The 23,506-nt window shown below is 45.4% G+C and overlaps 1 protein-coding gene across 1 annotated transcript in view; it reads right to left on the bottom strand.

The window, feature by feature from the left end:
* LRP1 (LDL receptor related protein 1) overlaps window positions 1–23,506 on the bottom strand; it is a 657,378-nt gene that overhangs the window by 422,639 nt on the left and 211,233 nt on the right. Inside the window, 4 exon segments of the mRNA XM_029594881.1 lie at window positions 17,650–17,730; window positions 18,350–18,466; window positions 19,185–19,310; window positions 23,243–23,383. Coding sequence (XP_029450741.1) covers window positions 17,650–17,730; window positions 18,350–18,466; window positions 19,185–19,310; window positions 23,243–23,383 — 465 coding nt within the window.

Genomic DNA, 23,506 nt, shown 5'->3' with positions numbered 1-23,506 from the left:
GGGATGCTGAGTCCATCTGTCTACACTAAGGAAAACGCAATTATCAGATAAGTAATTTCTCCATTTCCTAGTGTGTAGCCAGATGGACTCAGGACCAATGGGATGTACAAAAGCTGCTCCCGATCAGGGCGGGAGGCTGCCGTAGTCAGGTTAACCCGCCCTTGCAAAGGCTGTGTCCTCTCAGGCCTGAACGTCCAGGATATAGAACCTGGAGAAGGTGTGCAAGGAGAACACATCACCACTCGGCAGATGTCAACTGGAGACAGCTGTCTAGCATCCGCCCATGAGACCACCTGAGTCTTAGTGGAATGAGCTTTATCCTGATAAGGTAATGGCTTTTCTGCCTCCATATAGGCTCCCGTGACCACCTCCTTAATCCAGTGAGCTATGGTAGCCCGCAAAGATGGTTTGCCCTGCTTCCTTCCAACATGAAGGACAAACAGGTGGTCTGTCTTTTGGACCGGTTCTGAAACTTCCAAATAATGGACCAAAAGCCTATTGACATTCAAATGAGGGAGGAGGTAATATTCTTCTGAGTCCTTGTGCTTATCTAGGGATGGTACAAAATGGACTGAAATGAAACCCGAGACTACCTTGGGCAAGAAGGATGGAACGGTACGAAGCTGTAACGCTCCTGAAGACATCTGGAGGAAATGTTCCCGACATGACAAGGCCTGTAGTTCAGAGATGCAAAGTGCCAAGCATATAGCTACCAGGAATGCCATTTTCAAGGTTAATAAATGCAAGAAAAGACTACGCAGTGGCCAAAAAGAAGGCCCTGCCAAAAAACTCTAATACTAGATTAAGATTCCACAAGGGAACCAGCTACCATAGGGGAGGCTGGAGGTGCTTCACTCCCTTTCAGAAAACAGGCCATGTCCGGATGAGCCGACAGGTGGGTTCCGTGAACCTCGCCCCTGAAACAGGAGAGAGCTGCTACCTGGACCTTCAAGGAGTTAAGGGTCAAACCTTTATTCAAGCTGTCCTGCAAAAATTCCAGAATTAGTGGGATTTTGATCATCTATGGGGAAATACCGCGTTCCTCGCATAGGCCCCTCCAATAGGCCCCTCCAATAGGCCCCTCCAATAGGCCCCTCCAATAGGCTTTTGCGTTCCTCGCACCAGACCCGCACATACGCTAGAGACATAGAGAACTTCAGTGCACGGAGTAAGGTGGCAATTACTTCCACCGAATATCCTCATTTCCTCAGGCAAGTCCTCTCAAGGACCAGACCAAAAGACAGAATTGAGTCGGATCCTTGTGAAGGCCAGTCCCTGTTGTAGCATGTCCCTGTGCGATGGGAGGCACAGGGGGGTCTCCACAAGGAGTCTCCACATGTCCACATACCACAGATGACTGGGCCAATCTGGAGCTACTAGTAAGACTAATCCCCCGTGGTGCTTGATTTGGCAAATGACCCTGCCCATTAGGGGCCACAGAGGGAAGGTGTATAGCAACTCTTCTTCCAGCCAGGACTGAACAAGAGTGTCGATCTCCAGGAACCACTGATCTCTTCTGCAACTGAAGAATTGGGGAGCCTTCACATTGTGAGATGCAGTCAGCAGGTCAATGGATGGGAGACCCCAGCAATCTACTATCAGCTGAAAGGCTTTGGCCGACAATGCCCACTCTCCTGGTCTCAGACTCTCCCTGCTTAGAAAGTCTGCTCTGATGTAGTCTTTTCCTGTGATGTGGGAGGCTGAGATCATCTGTAGATGTATTTCCACCCATTCTATAAGGAAGTCTATCTCCTGTAACATTTGCTGGCTTTTGGTTCCACCCTGGCGGTTGATGTAGGCTACCGTTGTTGCATTGTTTGACATTATGCGGAACGCTTGACCCTGGAGTATGTGGCTGAAATGTAGACATGCCAATCTGACTACCCAGGCTTCCAAGTGGTTTATGTTCCGGAGGTCCTCTTCCTTGTTCCAACGTCCTTGGGCTGTCAGTTCCCGACAGTGAGCTCCCCAGCCCTGGAGGCTCACATCTGTCATGAGGACAAACCAGTTCAGAGAGGACATGGGTACACCCTTGCCCAGATGAGTTTCCTGCAGCCACCACTGGAGCAGAGAGCATACTTCCATTGCTAAATGAAGGTGAATTGAATAGTCTTGAGACTGGGGGTTCCAACATGACAGCAGGGAGAGTTGAAGAGTTCACATGTGAGCCCTCGCCCACGGCACTACTTCCAGGGTTGCTGCCATCAAACCAAGAACCTGAAGATATCTCCACACCATCGGGCGTATCATGCTCATCAACCGACGCACTTAGGACATCAACTTCCTTATCCGCGTAGTTGGAAGAAAGACCTTGCCCTGCTTGGTGTTGAATCGGACTCCCAGATATTCCAAGGACTGGGAGGGTTTGAGACTGCTTTTGTCCAGGTTTAAGACCCAACCGAATTCCTGAAGCAAGGAAGTCACCCTGTTGGTCATCTGGAGACTCTCTTCCACGGACTTTGCTCGGATCAACCAGTCATCCAAGTACAGGTGCACCAGGATTCTCTCTTTTCTCAAAGCTGCTGCTACGACCACCATAATCTTGGAAAATGTTCTGGGGGTGGTAGCCAGGCCAAAGGGCAGTGCCCAGAACTGATAACAGCGACCCAGTACTGCAAAGTGTAGGAAACATTAATGTTCTTGCTGGATTGGAATATGTAGGTAGGCCTCAGATAGGTCCAGGGAGGTTAAGAACTCTCCCAATTGTACAGCCATTATCACAGACCGTAGGGTTTCCACGTGGAAATGAATCAATCGTAGATGTCGGTTGATGCTCTTGAGGTCCAGCATGGAGTGAAATGACCTTCCTTCTTAGATATTTTGAAATAGATAGAATAACGCCCCATATTTTCCTGGGGCTCAGGTACTGGGGGTTATAGCCCTCATCCTGAAGAGCCTTAACAGGGTAGTCTCCACTATCTGCTTCTTGAGCTGGGAGTGGCAAGTAGATATCATGTAATGTCCCAAGGAGTGCTGCAAAATTCCACTGCATATCCTTCTCGTATGACCGCCAGTACCCATTTGTCCGAAGTGATCTCGACCCACCGATCATAGAATAGGGACAGTCAATCCCCTATCTCCTTGTTACGAGAGTGGGTCGGCAAAATTTCTTTGGGGGTTTCGGGACGAACCTGAACCCAAGCCTGCCCTTCTCTTAGGCTGTTGGCTCTGAAAGGACTGAGATCTCCCAAAGCACCGAGACCTTTGAAATGTCTAGTTTCTGTAGAGTTGAAAGCATTGGGAGCCCTTGGATCAACCCTTCATAGGTGAGGGGCACTGTAACTGCTTTCTCTTATCTTCTGGTAACCGGGGAACTGGAGATTCGCCGTATTTACTGGCCAGCTTTTCCGGCAATTCATCTCTATGGAAAAACTGGAACATGGTCCAGTACAGTTCTAAATCAGGGGGATTTTCCCCATCTTCCAAGGAATCAGTGGAGGTGTGGATGCAATACTCTTCATATAACTGTGGACAAATTCAGACCACAATTCTAACATGAAATATGATGTCCTGGAAAAGTTGGTTGAAGCACTCCTGAAGAAGCATTGTATTCTGGTCTCAGGATAGGTGGCATGTGTCTTTCAGGCAGATGTTTGGACATGGAATCTATGGCCAAGTTAAAGGAATTTCGGCATCAAAGGGTACCTGCATCAAAATTTTCGGCACTAGTGACTGTAAAGTTTTCTACAACAGTATTAGTAGCACCAAGGTAGAAGAAGTTGATTATGCTGGGATAGGAGATGTCAATGGCACCGATGGCACTGCGCCAGAGGTGGACAAAGCTGACAGCACTCAAGCCAAATGTCAGTATGGTGTCTTCTGGGAAATCTTTTTTTTTTTTTGGCATCTGTGCTCAAAAGCTGGGGAGTTTCAAGCTTTGGTAATGAGCATTGATTTCTTTATCTTAGGGTCAAATAACTGGTCCTTTTGAAATATACAAACATAGAAATGATGGCAGAAAAGGACCAAATGATCCATCCAGTCTGCCCAGTAAGCTTATGGTAATATCTGCTGCACCATTAAGCATAAGGCTTAATGGTGTGGGAAACTGATAACCTATGGTTATCAGTTTCCCACACCATTAAGCCTTATGCTTCACTTTTGATGCAACTCCAACATTACTCTCTGTATCAACGGCAGGGGGTGGCAAGAAATTCGAATCAAACAGTTACCAACGATCACCAAGTTCAGATGGTCGGTGAAACAGATAAGTATGGGAAAATAAGTGTGGGAGCTTGCTGGGCAGACTGGACAAGCCGTTTGGTCTTTTTCTGCAGTCATCTATGTTTCTATTTAAAAGTCAGGGCCCTCATTGGTTGCTGTTTGAATCCAATTCCCTGTTATGCCTTGCTGTTGAAGCAGAGAGCAATGTTTGAGTTGCATCAACAGAATCAAGGCTTATTGGTTAAAGGGTTGTAATCGCCGCACCAGCAAGATATTCCATGCACTCTTTTCTTCATTTCCATCCTTTAGTCTTTAGGGATCCACAGTATTTATCCCATGCCCTTTTGAATTCTTTCACTGTTTTGGTTTTCACCACCTCCTCTGGAAGGGCATTTCAGACATCCACCTTCCTCCCTGTGAAGAAATATTTTCTGACATTGGTTCTGAGACGTCTTCCCTGGAGTTTCATTTCATGACCCCTAGTTCTACTGATTTCTTTCCAACAGAAAAGGTTTGACATTTGTATATCATTAAAACCTTTCATGTATCTGAAGTTCTGTATCATATCACTCCTGTGCCTCCTCTCTTCCAAGGTATACATATTAATATCCTTCATTCTCTCCCCACAGATTTTCTGATACTGACCCCACACCATTTTTGTAGTCCTTCTCTGGACTACCTTCATCCTGTCTCTATCTCTTTTGAGATAAGGGATCCAGAACTGAACACAGTATTCCAGGTGAGGGCTTACCAAGTACCTGTACAAGGGCATCACCACCTCCACTTTCTTACTGGTTATTCCTCTCTCTATGCAGCCCAGCATTCTTCTAGCTTTGGCTATTGCCTTGTCACACTGCTTCGCCATCTTCAGATCGCCAGATACTATCACCCCAAGATCCCGCTCTTGGTCCATGCACATCAGCCTTCCTCCCCCCATCACATATAGCTCTTTTGGATTACTGCATCCCAGATGCATGGCTCTGCACTTCTTGGCATTGAATCCCAGCTGCCAAATCTTCGACCACAATTCAAGCTTTCATAAATCACTTTTCATTCTCTCTACTCTCCTTCAGGCATGTCCACTCTTGCAGATCTTGGTATCATCCGTAAATAGACAAATTTTACCTTCTATCCCTTCCTCAATGTCGCTCATAAAGATATTGAACAGAACCTGTCTCAATACTGATCCCTGAGGCACTCCACTTAACATGGCTCTCTCTTCAGAGTAGGTTCCATTTACCATTACACGCTGTCTCCTAGCAGTCAACCAGATTGTAATCCATGCCACCACCTTGGCACTCACTCTGAAGCTTCTCATTTTTTTCACAAGCCTCCTATGTGGGATGGTATAAAAAGCTTTGCTGAAATCCAAGTAGATGATGTCAAGTGTTCTTCCTCAATCCAATTCTCTAGTCACCCATAATCAAAAATATCAATCAGATGTATCTGACAGGACATTCCTCTGGTGAATCCATGCTGCCTTGGGTCCAGCAACTTACTGGATTGTAGATAGGTCAGTAACCTTTCTTTCAGCAGCATCTCCATTAATTTTCCCACTACCGAGGTGAGACTAACTGGCCTGTAGTTTCCAGTCTCCTCTCTGCTACCATTCTGATGAAGCAGGACCACAACCGTTCTTTTCTAATCTCGTGGCACCACTCCCGTTTCCAGGGATCTATTGAACAGGTTATTTAGCGGAACCACCAAGACATCTCAGAGTTCTCCTAGTATCCTGGGATGTACCTCATCCACCCTATGGACATGTCCACATTCAATTTTCCTAGCTCTTCCCATGCATACCCTTCTGTAAAAGAAGTTGTGTCTAGCCCATTTCCTTCTATGGTCTTGTCAACCAGCAACGGTCCTTCTCCAGGGTCTTCTTTAATGAACACTGAACTAAAGTATTTGTGTAATATTTCTGCCATTTCCTTGTCTGTCTTGACACATTGCTCCTCGTCACCTTTCAATGTCACTATACCACTTCAGGCTTTTCTTCTTTCTCTTATATATCTGAAAAATGTTTTGTCACCTCTCTATATCTTGTGGGCAATCCTTTTTTCTGCTTGAACTTTTGCTTTTCTGATTTCTTTCTTCATCTCCCTCATTTTCACCAGGTATTGATCCGTGTGTTCCTCTTTTCGGGATCATTTATACTTCCTGAACGTTGATCTTTTTGCCATTATTTTTGCAGCCACTGGAGAAATTACTTACCTGATAATTTCGTTTTCCTTAGTGTAGACAGATGGACTCAGGATCAATGGGTTATGTGTTCCTCTGCTAGCACATGGAGACTGAGTCCGGTTTCAAAGCTGACGTCACCCTAGATATACCCCTGCAGAGACCTCAGTCATTCAGTATTCTCTTCAAAAAGCCATTGAGGACATATTATTGAAGAACTTGATTAGAATTTGGATACGACTTGATTAAAAACTTGATCAAAAACTGGAGACTGCAACTGTCCTCAACCAACATAAGTGCCGAAACTCAGCAATACTACAGATTACCTCAAGGGCGATTCCGTGGCACTTTTCCTGGGCAGCCGTGGGCATGATGCTGAGTCCATCTGTCTACACTAAGAAAAATGAAATTATCAAGTAAGTCATTTCTCTATTTCCTAGCGTATAGCCAGATGGTCTCAGGATCAATGGGATGTACAAAAGTTACTCACAAAAGGGGCGGGAGGTTGCTCGTGGTCCAGTTAGCACCGCCCTTGCAAAGGCTGCATCCTCTCGGGCCTGAACGTCCAGGTGGTAGAACCTGGAGGAGATGTGTAAGGAGGACCATATCGCTGCTCGACTGGGCCAGTCCAGGGCCCCCAGAAGGACTAGCCCTCTGTGGTGTTCGATCTTGCAAATGATCTTGCCTAGTAGAGGCCACGGAGGGAAGATGTACAGTAAGTCCTTGTCTGACCAGGTCTGGACAAGGGCGTTGATCCCTTGGGAGCGCTGATCTCGCCTGCAACTAAAGAACCAGGAAACCTTCACCTTGTGAGATATAGCCAGTAGGTCAAAGCATGGAAGGCCCCAGCGATCTACTAGGAGTTTGAAGTCTCTGGTCAACAGCGTCCATTCCCCTGAGCCCAGGCTTTCCCTGCTGAGAAAATCTGCTCTGATATTGTCTTTTCCCGTGATGCGGGAGGCCGAGATCCCACATCACGTTTAACTCCACCCATTCCATAAGGAGGTCTATTTCCAGAGACACTTGGTATCTCTTGGTTCCTCCCTGGTGGTTGATGTAGGCTACCATTGTTGCGTTGTCAGACATCACGCAGATTGCCTGCCCTTGGAACCTGTGGCTGAACTGCAGGCATGCTAACCTGACCGCCAGCGCTTCCAGGCGGTTTATGTTCCAGTTCTCCTCTTCCGCGGTCCATTGCCCCCTGGATTGTCAGTTCCTGACAGTGAGCTCTCCACCACCGAGGCTCACATCCTTTGTAAGGACGATCCAGCTCGGTGGGGAGAGGCTTACACCCTTGCTCAGGTGAACTTCCGTAGCCACTACTGGAGCCGAGAGCATACTTCCATCGGTAGGTGGAGGCGAATTGAGAAGTCTTGGGTCCATGGGTTCCAGAATGACAGAAGGGAGTGTTGGAGAGACCGCATGTGTGCCCTCGCCCACGATACTACTGCCAGGGTAGATGCCATGAGGCTGAGCATCTGGAAATAGTCCCACACCCTGGGGCGCATTGTGTTCGTCAATCGATGCACTTGTCCTGCTTGGTATTGAATCAGGCCCCCATGTATTCTAAGGACTGGGAGGGTTTGAGGCTGCTCTTGTCCATGTTCATGACCCATCCAAGTTCCTGTAGGAGAGAGCTAACCCTGCTGGTCACATGGAGGCTCTCTTCCAACGACTGCCCGGATCAGCCAGACGTCCAAGTAAGGGTGCAGCAGGATCCCTTCTTTCCTCACTGCCACCGCCGCCACGACCACCATAATTTTGGAGAATGTTCTGGGGGCAGTTGCCAGGCTGAAGGGCAATGCTTGGAACTGATAATGGCAGCCCAGTACCGCAAAGCGCAGAAAATGCTGGTGGTCTTAACGTATTGAAATATGAAGGTAGGCCTCTGAGAGGTTCAGGGAAGTCAAGAACTCCCCTGGTTGCACTGCCATTATGATGGAGCGAAGAGTTTCCATGCAGAAGTGAACTATCCACAGGTGACGGTTGGCGCTCTTGAGATCCAGGATAGGTCGGAAAGAACCCTCTTTCTTTGGTATGATGAAATAGATGGAATAATGCCCGTATTTACTTGGGGTGTAGGTACCGGAGTTATAGTCCTCAGACTGAGGAGCCTTATCAGTATGGATTCCACTGTCAGTTTCTTGTGCTGGGAGTAGCAAGTGACATCATGAACTTGTCCCAAAGAATACTGCGAAATTCCAGAGCATAACCTTCTCATATGATGTCCAGCACCAATTTGTCCGATGTGATCTCGACCCACCGCTGGTAGAAGAGGGATAGTCGGCCCCCTATCTCCTCGTCTCGGGGATGGGTCGGCCCAACTTCATTGGGGAGTTCGGGTCGAACCTGAGCCTGAACCTGTTCCTCTTTTTGGTTGTCGGTTCCAAAAGGACTGAGACCTCCCTGAGGGCAGAGATGACTGAAATGACGAGTTTCTGTAGGGCCAGAAGCACTGGGAGCCCCTGGTCCGACCCCTCATGGGTGAGGGGCACTGTGACCTCTTTTTCTTATCTTCCGGTAGCCGGGGACCTGGAGATTCGTCCCACTTACTGGCAAGTTTCTCCAGTTCGCTTCCGAATAGGAGGGAACCCTTAAAGGGCATCTTTATGAGGTTCGCCTTAGAAGTTGTGTCTGCTGACCAATTTCGCAGCCATAGTTGCCTTAGTTGCCTTCTGGCCGCCATCACAGAGGCTACTCCTCTGGCCGAAGTATACCAACCAGGTCCGAGCTTGCATCCGCCAGGAAGGCTACAGCGGGTTCGATCACCACTTCGGCGTGAGCCCCTGAGCTATCTGCCTCTCTCTCGAGGCGCAGACACGAGCGAGCCACCAAAGCACAACAGGAAGTGATTTGCAGTGTCATTGCTGTCGCATCAAAGGCTTGCTTAAGGATGGATTCCAACTGTCTATCATGAGCATCCTTCAAGGTCGCCCTGCCCTCTATAGGGATAGTTGTTCGCCTCGAGACGGCACATACCAGGGTGTCCACTTTTGGGAAACACAGGCATTCCCTGACCGCTGGGTCCAGAGGGTACAAGGCCTCCAAGGCATTCCATTCCAGGTCACCTAACTCCTGGATGGCTTCCAGCATCAGGAAATAGCAAGAGGCTTTCCGTAGAGACACCAGGATGGGGTTCTTCTTTGGTTCCAACATAGGGTCCATGCCCAGAACTCCCAGTGTCTTCAGGGTCTGGAAGACTAGGGCCGGTAATTCAACTCTGTGGAAAAATCAAAGCATGGTCCAGTATGGCTCCAGGCCTGGAGGGATTTCCCCGTCCTCCAATGAGTCCCTGTCATGATCCATAGTGTCTGGGTGCCTGTCAGGGATACCCTTGGTGAGGTGAGGCATGTCCCGAGGCCTGCTGACCGGGCTGGGAGGGTGAGGCCTTCCCAGTTGGGGTTCTGCTCGTGCAGGGGCAGGGGCTGACTTTGCCTGAACAAAGGCTTGGAGGCCCTGGAAAAATTCCAACCAAGAGAAGGCCACCAGGTCCATATTTGGCCCAAGAGGGACCAAGGTAGGCGCCGCTGAACTGCCCTCTGCCGGGGAGGACACAGCTCTGAAATTGCTCAAGACCGGAGTGCTACCTGATAAGGTCGTGGCTGACCCATCCTCCGACTGAGATGGGTCGGACTTGGAAAAGTTCTGAGAGTCCAGCCCTCCCTGGGCCTCCTCACAGTGCTGACACAGGCAGGATTCAAGGTCAGACTGTGCAGCCCTAATATGGCAGGCAGCACAAAGGGAGTGTCGCCTGAGCTTCTTTGCCACCAGGGCCATAACTACTGTAGGTTGTGCATTTAGCCGGTAGCTGCCTCTCGAGCGCGCACAAATTCGCCTTGGCACACGTAGAACTATGTCGCCAGTTGCGCGCTAAAGAGTGCGTACGGTTATGCACATGGTTATGCGTGCACTTACGCGCATGTTAGGCGCACAGAGGGCCGGCCCGCACCATGGGTACCGACGGACGAAAGGGGAAAATGGCGCCGCACCAAACCACGCACAAGATGGCGCCGCTGTGGATCGGCATATGGAGAGTCCACCAAGTTGGAAGCAGGGCCTTGCCCATCGGGGGGGGGGGGGGGGGCACTCAACCCACTTGGAAACCACCTTCCCTCACCCGAACAGGATCGGGAACAATGTCAGTAGGCATGCTGAGCAAGGAGACTGGAGGAAAAACTTACTGAAGCCCTTCCATGTCTCTGGATCGGAGGAGTTCTTCTCTACTTACCTGGGCTCAGCGCTTACCGGCTGAGTACAAAGTCAGTCTCCAGCTGCAGGGGGGGGGAGAAGGCTTAGGTCTTCATCGCCGTGCTCGGCTTCTGCACCCGCTGCCTTTCAGCTGCTTCAGCAGCAAAGTCCATGCCAGGAGCCAGCTACTGGACCAAGGCACACCTCGGAGGGATCTCGGAAATCACCTCATGAATTCCCAACTGGGGGAGGGACCCTTAGGTATCATCGCAGGAGAGCAGGGCTCAATCTTCCTTTCAATTTGAGGTAAATTTTCTCCTTCAAATTAGTACTGCAATCCCTCTAACACCGCTGCTGTTGTGGGGATAGTGTCCACATTTGCTAGGAGACGAAGAGATACTGAATGGCTGAGGTCACTGAAGGGGCATATCTAGGGTGATGGCAGCTTTGAAACCTGACTCTGTCTCCATCTGCTAGCAGGGGAGCACATAACCCATTGATCCTGAGTCCATCTGGCTACGTGCTAGGAAACTCCTTTGAGAATCAAATTGGTTTCTTTTCCTAGACGTTTTGTTTACTTTTATAACATATAGATTTGTTGCCTTGGTAATAGCTCTTTTTAATTTAGCCCACTGTTCCACCTCGTCGATTTTCTCCCAGTCCTCTAGCTCTTTCTCCAGGCACATCCCCATTTTGTCAAAGTCCGTACATTTGAAATTCAAAACTTGGCTCTTCGCGTGACTTCTTTATATCTTTTTCGCAATACCCAACCATACTGTCTGATGATTACTTGTACTCAGGTGGGCATCTGACTGGATATTAGAGACATTATCCCCATTTGTGAGCACCAGGTCAAGTATCGCACCCTCCCTCGTGGGATCCATTACCATTTGTTTGAGCAGAGCCCCTTGGAGGGCATCCACCATCTCACTACTTCTCGTAGATTCTGCCGAAGGGATTCTCCAGTCTACATTCAGCAGATTAAAATCTCCAAGGAGCAATACTTCTCCCTTCTTTCCCATCTTTTCGATGTCTCTGATCAGATCTCTGTCCAGTTCTTCTGTCTGAATAGGAGGCCTATAGACCACACCGATTTAAATGGAAGCACCATCTTCTTTTTTGAACTACTACTGTGCCCCTTTGTATGCACCTCATGCCACCCATTATATCTGAGATCTATGCTTTGCTGCTAAGGAAGTTATCCTGTTATTTGATTCTAAAGATGGCCAGCTGGACTCGGCAAACTGAAAATATCCCAGTCATCATGGGACATAGATACAGCACTAACATCTCCAGACACAGAGAACATTGCTCTGTAAGATCTAATCTTAATAATATTCCTTTTCAGTCTGTTAAGGTACTAGCAACATCTACTGTCTTTTCCTTACTCCTTATAAATGTTCAAGCTGTTTCTAAAAAAAAAACACAATCATCTAGGACATTGTACATTCTCAGAAACCAGATTGTTTTCTTATTACAGAAACCTGGCTTACAGACCAAGATAATGTACTCTTGAAGCATCGCTGTCCTCTGGTTATTCTCGTATTTCTCAGTCCAGACTCGGATGTAGCGGAAGTGGCTATTAGCAATGCTCCAAGATTCATTGTGCTTTAATCAAATTTCAGCATCCATACTATCTGCCAATAAGATTCTGCTTTTGGCTTCAAGCAAGATTATTTTGTGTTTAGGATACTTTCCCCCTGGCTTGTTAACCCATGCATCATCCACATTATTTGAAATGTTTGCTTTCTGAAAACAGACCTTGCTAAAACTGGAAGACTTCAACATGCATGTCGACATCTCTCCACATTCGACAGCACGTGAAATTTTTCTCTATGCAATGGCAGCCTTAGAGTGGAATCAAATAGTTTCCTATCCCACTCATAAGGCTGGTCACATTTTGGATCTCTTTTTTTTTTTAAACTCAACATTCACTTTCAATCAAGATAATCTACTAATAACTAGAATTCTATGGTCTGATCACTTTTTATTTAACAATTGGAGTACAAGGGATATCTTTAGCTGTGCCTGTGAAACAATTCACTCAGCTGAAGAGAGGTTACATTGACAATGATGACTTTAAGAATAGGCTGTCCCCTTTATTTGCTGAGTTTCCAGACATGAATTTGCATGACCTAGTGAATATATTTGGACTACATCCTTAAAATCAACTGCAGATGAGTTAGCTCTGCTGAAGCAAAAAGTCCCGAGTAGGTGGAAAACGACAACAAGGTTTATTCAAGAGCTTCAGGTCCAAAAGCATTCCCTCCATAAATCTGAAGCTCGGTGGAAGAAAAAATTCTACTTCCCAAACTTTATTCACATACAGACTGTGATTAGATCAAGAAAGATCTGCAATCATTGTTACTAAGAAAGCCTATTTTAACAGTAACAATAACTGCCTCAAACTCGCATGAACTGTTTGCTAGTCAAGCGTCTCACTAATCTATCGGGTTCATCTATTACAAATATTACCCCTGATTGTAACATGTGACTATGTGAGGCATCTGCTTCCTTTTTTTCTTCTAAAGTGGCCAAGATATGTGATGCACTTGCTTGCTTTCAGACTCCTAGGTCAGAATCAAATATTATGGCCGAGACTAAATGGGACAAGTTTTCTCCAGTAACTCAATCTTAGGTACTATAAATGAATCAAAAGTTAAATCTTATGCCCTATCTCCTCAATCCATGTCCTGTGGTATTAAGTTATTTGAGAAGACATCCTCAAGATTACAATAAGAATTGTAAATCTGTCATTACCACTCTCCCTTAAACATGCTTCAATTTGCCCTATTTTGAATCCCAGTGATGTCTCCAGTTACAGTCCCATTTCTGGCAAAGGTGATGGAAAATGCTGTTCTTAAACAGCTTTCTGATTTTTTTTTGATGGACAAACTGACTTGATCAACATCAGTTTGGTTTCTGTAGACATCATAGCACCAAAACTCTCTCTTCCTTCCCAGCTTTGACACAATTCGCAGAGGTTTTTATTCTGGTACAGATTACATGCTAATTGCACTCGATATATCAGCTTCATTGGACACTGTGAAGCATGATATTTTACTCTTTCGTCTGGTTGAAGCTGGAATAGGAGGAGAAGTGCTTAGTTGGCTCCATTACTTTATCGTTTCAACGGATTCCAACAGGTTAATCTACTAAGACGTTGCCCTTATTTATTTATTTATTTTTATTTTTACTATACCGATATTCTTGTAGAGATACAAATCATACCGGTTTGCATATAACTTCAATTTCACCATAAAGAAATACAGTGAAACAAGTTTCAACAATTTTAACAGTAAAAAGATTAAACATTCTAGTCTGAACTTTGCCTTATATGATCATTGGAAATTATTTATACATCACAAACAAGCACATCCAAGAATCAGAGGAATTGAGATATTCATCTTAGAGGGATGAGAGTAAGGTTAAATAAATGAAGAAAATGATGAGGAAAGTGTAGGGGGTAGAGGCAAAGAAAGGGATGGGTGAGAGGGATAGTCTGAAGAAAAGCAAGTAGAGAGAATATTGAAAGGAAGATAAGTTAATTGTCCTGAAAGGCTTGGCTAAATAGCCATGTCTTTAGTCTCTTTTTAAATGGTCTTTTCAATGGCTCTACTTAACATAAATATGACTCCCCTATGCAGATTACTTGCCATATTTGAGTGTTATATATGAACTCTATACAGATGACAACAGTTTTTCTTTCCGTTAAAAGCTTCTTGGTCAGCTACAATCAATTTTGCTACAATTTGCCTTTTCTCAGTTAGAAGCTGGCTGCATCACAATCAGCCCTCTTTAAATGTCGACAAAACAGAGATTTTGATTCTCAGCAGATTTCCCTCATCAGATACTCCCCAGTTTTCACTTTTGAAGGACATGATATATACTGATCGCTCAATCTATCCGTAGCCTGGGAGTCGTGATAGACTTATCTCTTTCCATGCGAGCGCATGTCAAAGCTGTTAAATCTTTTTTCACAAACAATTCTGTCTGTTACATCATCTTAAGCCACTTTTTGAACCCTCTACTTTTTATACAGTTCTTTTGTCATTTTTTTTTTCAAAGCATAGATTATTGCAATTCACTTTTTTCAGGGCCTTCTGGCCAACACCCTGCATCAACTTTAGTTGAGCGGTAACCGATCCAGTGAGCTGTGTAACAGTGACGACAAGGAGAATCGGATGATAGCAAGCCCTTTATTAAAATGCCCGACTCTGGCCGAGTTTCGCTCCCTTGCACAGAGCTGCCTCAGGGGCAATTCATTTATCCAGGACTTGATTTGATCAATGTGGAAGATATCAAATTGATTATGCCTTCGTCGCAGATGAATTCTTTCTCAGCTGAAAGACGGCTCGTTCGTTTGAATTTGCTATATACGGAACATTTTTTACTCCAACGCTGGTATCACGTAGCAATGCTATGTTGATAAGAGAAAGTCTATTAGTCTGAGAAAGAATTCATCTGCGACGAAGGCATAATCAATTTGATATCTTCCACATTGATCAAATCAAGTCCTGGATAAATGAATTGCCCCTGAGGCAGCTCTGTGCAAGGGAGCGAAACTCGGCCAGAGTCGGGCATTTTAATAAAGGGCTTGCTATCATCCGATTCTCCTTGTCGTCAACTTTAGTTGATACAGAACGCCGCCACACGTACTCTAACAGATTTAGCTACGCCTTCTCTCCCAGAGGCTCATCTATCAGAAATACGCGAGAGGGCTTTTTCCATCACAGGCCCTATATTACGGAACACACTGCCTGCACAAGTCTGAAATACCAGAGAACTGAAGGCATTTAAGAAAGCACTCAAAATATCTTAGTTTAGGGAGACATTTGAAATATCAGATTAATTCTGTCTCAAACCTGAGCTTCTGGGAGTGTAATTATCTCAAATCTCAGCCTTTGGGAATGTAATTAACAACGGCAGTGCTTTAGCTCTCTACCTTATATTATATGTTTGGTTTCTAACTATGTCCTTGTCGATGTTTTGTTTTATTATTACGTATGTTATTTCGCTCCCTGCCCCAAGCTTTGGAGGGCGTGGGTAAAAATATTTTAAAGAAGTAAATCTTTGTGTCCTCCGATGGACAGAACAGCTGGAATTTCAATTTGAGATCTCCACGCAAAACAGCCTGTGGGGACATCTGTCCACACGCCGCACAGTTTCCAACATCGTGGAAAGGTCCCAGGCTGTGTAAGCAGAGATTATGAAAGTCGAAGCTCGACATTTTGTGCTTACATTTGGCACAAAGCTTGAACAGCATATTCCCCCGATATGACAAAAGCATAAAAAAAGCAAATTAGGAAAGCACAAAAAAGAAAGAAAGAACACCACCTAATCTAAATTTTTTCTTTTTTGAGGAAACTGGAATGAAAAATATATTTTTAATGAATATGAAATATAAAATATGGGGGGGAAAAAGCCCACGATATAGCAGAGAGAGAGAGAGACAGAGAAAGAGCAGAGGTCCTTTTGCTTCAGTGGAAGAAAACTTGACCGCGGGGCACTCACATGGCAGCAGCTATGCGAGAACACCCACGCATGCTTGGAAAGACTTTTGAGCTCTGACAGAGCACGTTCCGTGTCGACGCTGTCCAGTGACGTTCACCCACTTGTGTGGCTGAATTCAGTCCTGCTCGCCCATGGAGGAATGTTGTGTTCATCCAACAGAAAGGTAATCGCCTTATATTTTCGTTGCTCTTTATTTTTGTGCCTTTGGGGGGGTTTTGTTTTGGTTTTTTTTGCAACTAAGGATTCCCAGTGCCTGTCCCAGAAATTCTTGCATTCCATTCTTGTTTTGGCCTCCTCTGCCTTCCCTTGAGGAGCCCGTCCTATGTATCCGTCACTTTTTCTGGGAAGCAAATATTTCCTAACCTTACTCCCGAGTCCGCCCCCTCTGAGCCCAACACTGTGACCTTATTCTATTTGTATTTATTTAAAAGTATTTATATACTGCTTTTAAAAATAGATTTTGTCAAAACGGTTTACAAAGTATAAAAACAAACAAATTAAAATTAAGATTTAAAAATACATATAACTGATATAAAGCTAGATAGATTACTAGCCTTAAACAAAAAATCTTATTAAAAGAAAGATGCTGTGCCCTAGGTCTGTTTAAGAAAATAAACAGAGGGGAAGGGGAAGAGCAAGAAGGGGGGAGGAAAACAAGGTAGGGTGTAGGAAGAATTCTCTAGTAAGAGGGGGGGGGGGGGGGAGAGAAGGTGGGGAGTGAAATCTGTTTGTATGATAATGGATCATCTGAAAGAAGTTTCATAAAGGTGGGGGGGGGGGGGGGGGGGGAGGATTGCTTTCCACTGAACAATAGTGGCGTCCTGTGCATTCTTTATACTTTTGAAGTATCTTATTGAATATCATATCCCTCTCTCCCTCGTTTAGGAAATACATATTTAGGTCTGTAAACCTCATCTCATACAGCTTTCGGTGCAGGCTCCGCAACATTTCAGGAGTCCTTCTCCAAACTGTGAGCATCAGATTTTGTATATGTCCCTCCCCCGCCCCGTAGCACCTGTAGGCAGTCGGTGTTTGGCTGTTCCCAAGCTCTAGGTACATCAGCATGGCAGCACAAGCTCGGACTTACTACGAAGGACAGCGGGCACAGTGGGCACTATATAGGAGAAGCTAATGAGAAAGAAACAGAGCTCTAACATAATTGTGACTCATGAGGTGCATTATTGTTGCTTTGCCGGATTTAAATGTTTGGGGTTTTTTTTTTGTTTTGTTTACTGGGCTGCTGTTTAAGCCATCTCTCTCCTTCCTCTCCACAGCTGGCAGCAGAGCTCTGCTGCTGCTGCCATTTTCAGACTCCTTACTCCATGCCATTCTCTCTCTCCGTGTGCCCCGCGATACTCTGGCCGCAGCCTGGCAAACAGGTGCGTGGGTTTCTCGTCGCACCCATTTCCTCGCCGGTTATCCCTCCAGACCCATCCCGCTTCCCCCAGGAACTTGCCTCATTCCATCTCGCTGCTTCTGTTTTCAACTGCACTTACAAAATGTGTCAGGGGGGAGGGGGTAAAAACACCCAATAAAAAAAACCCACCACCACCTAAATCCTCCCTCCTCCCTGTCAGAAAGCCCAGTTAACTCCACCACACTTACCATTGTCACAGCGCCAGTTAATGTTGATACAGCGGCCGTTGTTACAGGTGAACTGGGTCAGGGGAAAGCAGGTCGGATAAGCTGAGGGACATGGAAAATTGACAGAAACACACACAGAGGTGAGCAACTTGAAGGAGGCAGCAGCAAAGGAGTTTTTGGTTTTAAAGTTAAATAGATAAAGAAATATCTGAATATTAATTAAAAAAGGCCATAAGCTGGGCAGCATCCCCCTCTAGCCCCCCGTGCTTTGGTTGATGGGAATTGCGGGGAGTGGGGGGTAGCCCACAAAGACCTGAATCAGGACTGCACAATGAGAGACAATTTACAAAGTCTGTTCTTCCCCCACAATCTGCTTGCAGTTTACATTCGGTAGCAGCATCTACTCAGGCAGTCAAAACGGTCTCACCATTTCTGCCCTTAGCCTTCATTCAACTAATTATAGTTGTGTGCGCAGTCTGAGTGCAACTGGGACCTGCCTTTTTGCTTTTGCCACCAATGCACCAAGCCCAGATATTTTCAGTTTTTTTACCACTAGTTGTCCTCTTCTTCCCAAAAAAAGGTTTGCAGCTGTAGTTATTACCTTTTCCAAACACCCAGTAACTTCCAGAGGCTCTTGTCGCAGATAACAGGTTTCGCCGCCCCGTCCTCTGGAATCCACCCCCCCCTTCCCTCTTGCGACACAGTGTATCCCGGCACTTACCACAGGTGGCAGATTCATCAGACCGATCGCCACAATCGTCGTCTAAGTCGCAGGTCCAGGAGATGGGGATGCAGCGTCCACTGGCGCAAGAGAACTGGTTTGCAGGGCAGGTGCGTGCTGAAAAGAGACAGGCAGATATGACCCCCACACGCAACAGGCTGCCAGCCCATGGGAAGGCAATGCAAAGGGGGGGGGGGGTTCCTTCCTCTTACCAGAGCTCAAAATGAGAAGGAACTTTGCTCCCCTTTTTATTTTAATACATTAAAAAATTTAAAAAAAACTATACCAGAGAAAGTTTAGCTAGCATTCACTGCAGATCTTCCAAAATACATCCATCTGGTGTCCAAAGTCCAGCAACCGAGGGCCCCGGCCTCCACATGCCTCCAGGGGTTTCCTTATCTGCTTAGCTCCTATTTAAACCTGAACTAAACCCAACAGACTGACTGCCTCCTCTTCCCCAAGCCCCGTCTCGTCCAATAACCACAAGAATGTCCTTTCCCCTCCTCCCATCCAACTCACAAAAAGCTGGAGGGCTCTATAAATTGGACTCATGATATCGATCTGGGTGCTGACGATCCTGGCCAAGCCAACTCAGGGCCAGGGTAGAAGGCAAGAAGCCACATGACGTAAGTCCTTCAAATAGCGCCACGTGCAGTGAGGCAGTAGGATGCCCTTAGAATTAATTGGCGATCTTCCTCCAACACAGCCCACAGACAGCTCTCACTTCCTGCACGGTACTGCACGGCTGGACCTGGGCATCCTAAGGGTCTCAGTTTCAGAGAGTGAGAGTGAGGCAGATATGGCGGGATGGGGCGGTGGGAGCGCCTGGCCTCACCTGAGCAGGTAGAGTTGGACTCATCCTCACTGTTCCCACAGTCGTTGTCTCCATCACACAGCCAGCGGTTGGGGATGCAGCGATTGTTCTCACACTTAAATCGATCAGAGGGGCATGTATGCTGATCTGGAGGGGAAGAGCCATAACAGCATCAATATCTACCCAATACCGCCCCCTACTCTTTTCCACCCTTTTCTGTCACCAAGACCATGTTCCTTGGGAGCTTTGGAGGAATTAATACTACATTATAATATAACTCTACTTCTCTGGCTTGGGGTGGGGGGAGAAGGGATTCGCCCTCTTTCCTTCTGCAGTGTCCCCCTGCAGTGCAATCACCAGGTTTTCACCCAGAAATGCTGCATTTTACAAAAAAAAAAGGGAGTTGGTAGCCTTCCTAACCATTTTCCCTAATGTCCCAATCTCTGTCTGAAGCACTTTATGGTTTACATTGATGAATTTATGCTGAAGAGATGGCACTATTAGTTCAGGCTTCTGTTGCTTGCTTTAAAAAGAATTATATATATATATAATTTTTTTCTTTTAATATTTATCTTATTACTAAAGTGAGCCTCAGTCTGAACAAGCTCAAATAACGATGTCTCTGCAGCCTTAACAGAAGAGTGTTAAATTCCAGCCCTAGAGGTTCACAAACAGGTCTGGTTTTGAGGATAACCAAAACCTATCAACTAGAGCCAATTCAAGTGAGTAAATTTCAAATATTTAAATCCGGAATATCCTGAAAACAAGACCCATGGATGACCCCCAAAGGAGCACAGCCTGAAGCTGTTGGCTGCTTCATTTTAGATTTTTATAAAATGCTTTCCCGGCCTTTCTACAAGACCACCCAAAGCTGTGTACATCTATGTCACAAATGCAATCATAAGCGAGAAATAAAACCAAGCTAAGAACAACAACAAAAAAACCCCCAAAAAGTTAAAAATGCCAGACCATCATTCAGAGCAAACAATTAAGACTCAAGCCATTCCATCACCATAATCTTTCCCTTCACCCACAGCACTACATATTCTCCTCCCATTACAAAATGTTAGATAACCATGCACCCTACTATGGTACAGCAAAGCTGAAACGCCACCAATCCCAGCTGTGCCCATAACTCCACTTAAACACAAGGATATACACATCTTTACATTTTTTTTTTTTTGACACGCAAGATAACTGTTCCTGTCTAATACCCAACAGAAGCTTTCTCCACAGTGATAGCGCCTCTATATAAAAAAAAAGGCTCTCACATGTACCCATTCTCTCTCTCATTTAAACAATGGCACAAAAAAGCAAATCATCCTAACTGGATCCTTAATGCCACAAGGGTTTATACTAAATTAATTTTCCCTTTAAATATGAGGGTCCCCTCACTCCTCGGAAAATTAGTATCAACATCTTGAAGCATATGTGCCTCTCACCTGGTGGCCAATGTAAGAAGCACATTTTTGAACATTCCATCACTACCTAGCTGCGGCACTGTGCACGAGCCTCTCTGGAAGGCCCCCGCACAGGCCATTACAGTAGTCCAACTGAGACACCAAGGTTCCAAAATATCTTAAACCCAAAAAAGGGCAGGGTCTTCTTACCATTCTTAATTTGAGAAATGCATTACTCACAATCTGAGAACCTTGCTTCTCTAGGTTAAACATGGAATCCAGTTTTATCCCCAAATGTTTCACCTCCGACACAACATCCATGAATAATGGGGAAAACACCTGGATCTCTATTGCCAATCTCCAAATCTCACGTTTGAGAGAGCAGCAATAACTTACTCCCAACCAGCCACTTGGAAGTTTCAGAAAACCCGTGGCTTAAATGAGCGACTACTACATTTGCATCTTTACCTACTGGCACCACAATCTAAATGTCATCTGTGTATTGACAATCCTGCAGACCTAAGGAATAGAGTAGCCCTCCCAATGGCTGTATAAAAATATTAAAAAGCAAAGGTGACAAGAATGACTCCTGAGTTACGCCATATACCAGCATCATTGGTGTCAACGATGAGGCCCCCCACCCACCCTTACAAAAGTAGATCTACTAGACAAAAATGATGCAAGCCACTAAAATACAGATTCCCCAACCCTAATGACACACATCTTTTTAGAAGAACATCATGGTCCAAGAGATTAAAAGTGGAAGTCAGGTCTAACAGAACTAACAAAGCCCTCGCTCCCTCCTGCTCTACCAATCTCAAAATATCATCATTCACAGAGATCAAAACGGTCTCTGTTCTGTGACTTACTCTTGATACCTACTTGGAAATCATCCAACCCATCAGTGTCTTCAAGAAGAGATGTTAATTAGCTAGTTACAATTCTTTCAGTAAGCTTAGCCAAAACTGGAATATCTGTCAATAAGTAGAGATGTCTAATGTATGCTTTTTTTTTTTTAACTGGTATCACACTTGAGTAACAGAGATGGGTTGGAAATAGGTCTTCTCCTAATGAAAAACCTAACAGTCCCCAATAGATGCTCAATGATTGTATCAGGTAGTAATTTCAACAATCTTGACAGGCACTGATCCAGAAAACAGCAGGTTGTCCTTGTATCAGACAAGATTGTCTTAAAATCAAAATGTCTCAAGCAATTCACTATTATAGCACACCACCAGCTCACTCTAATGGGGAGAAGATAACGGAAAACTCACTGCCAACATTTTAGATTCAGGACCTCATCTCAGATTTATCATCAAAACTGCATCCCCCTCCTTAACTGCACCCTTACCCAACAGCCTTTTCACCGTAGTAAAAACAGCTCTTTAGAGCTATTCTCAATAGTCTCAACTGAACTAACTTCATTTTAAGAGACTCAATGTAATACCGACCGGCAGCAGTTTGCTATCATATCTTACTATTTGGATCCCGATGTTGTACCCAATTGTTGCTCAAGTTTTCTCTCTCCTCTTTTGATATCATAATCTCTCAGTAAAACAGGAGGTACCAGCAGATGCCTGTTTAGATAAGGATTTCCATGGCATGATTCCCAACTAAAGTTTCAGTAACACCTTCATACCAATGACACATCTGAAAGTTCAGGAAGCCCATCAAACAATCTCTCATTAAAATGATAATCACCTTTAAGACTTTTCTCATGCAAATACTGCACGAAGAATAAGAAGGCTAGAATAAAATGTTCAGACCATGAGACTACCCAAGCACCCTGCAACTCCAGGTTACTTCATTGGACCAGATCCAAACACTAAATCCAATATGGGTAGGGATAATATCCGTCTGGCCAGGTCACTATCCACCAAAGAGGATAAGATACCCTGAACTGCCAAACACGTTATTTATTTATTTTTATTTATTTAAAGGCTTTTCTATGCCGACATTCGTAAGGCACATCATGCCGGCTTACAATGAACTGATAAAAGGAAATACAGAGAACAAAACCAAATCGTAAATAAAACAAAGAAGTAATTCAAATGGGATATAAATGCAGAGAACAAAACCAAATCGTAGATAACAAAACAAAGAATTAATTCAAAGGGAAATAAATACAACAGGGCATTATGCATCAGATATTTGGCGGGCTAGGAGGGCATAGGCAGAGAAATGGGGGGGGGGAAACTTTGTACAGGCGATACACTGATATCTTAACTAGGGAGTCGTGGTTCGTGGAGTACCAGATTGGATTCAGGGAGGGAAAGTAGCGTACCAGGGAATAGCATCAACATTAACAACACCTGTCATGGTTAAATAAGGAAATTTAAGTGACACATTAACATCACAATCAAGTGTTTCATCCAAAGATCCATACCAAATACCCCAGGTGAGGTGGAAGGAGGCAACACAGGACAAATTCAAGCGTAATAAACGGCATTCACAATCATCTGGAAAGTCAAGTAAGGCTTAGCATATCCCTTTCCAGTCTCTGGAGAAGCTCCCTTTAGGGCTGGGCCCCATAGCCACTCTTGACTGGGTTGGGGTCACAAAATCAACCATCGCTCTTGTCCTTCCATGATCATCAGACCCTAACCAGCTTGGCACGGGTGTCAGCCCTCATCATATCAGACAGACACAGAGGTGGGGGGATTGGGTGTGGATACATACGGCAGAGCTCAGGCGCTTCGTCGCTGTTATCCAGACAGTCATTGTCGCCATCACACTTCCAGCGCTCCTGAATGCAACGGCTGTTCTTACAGGCGAACTCCCCGGCCTGGCACTGAGGGGGAGGGATGTAGGATGGATTGGCTACAAAAAAAAAAACAAAACAGCAAAACAAAACCAAGCAAAGCTAAGGTCCAGGAAATGGAAAACTGATCTCGCAGGCCTGGGAAGATGACCGGATGTAAGAAGTCAACAGGGGCTTGTCGG

This window comes from Rhinatrema bivittatum, chromosome 3 (genome assembly GCF_901001135.1).
Source record: "Rhinatrema bivittatum chromosome 3, aRhiBiv1.1, whole genome shotgun sequence".
Lineage (NCBI taxonomy): Eukaryota > Metazoa > Chordata > Amphibia > Gymnophiona > Rhinatrematidae > Rhinatrema > Rhinatrema bivittatum.
The sequence above is the reverse complement of the archived record's forward strand: the minus strand, read 5'-3'. Positions and strand labels throughout refer to the sequence as shown.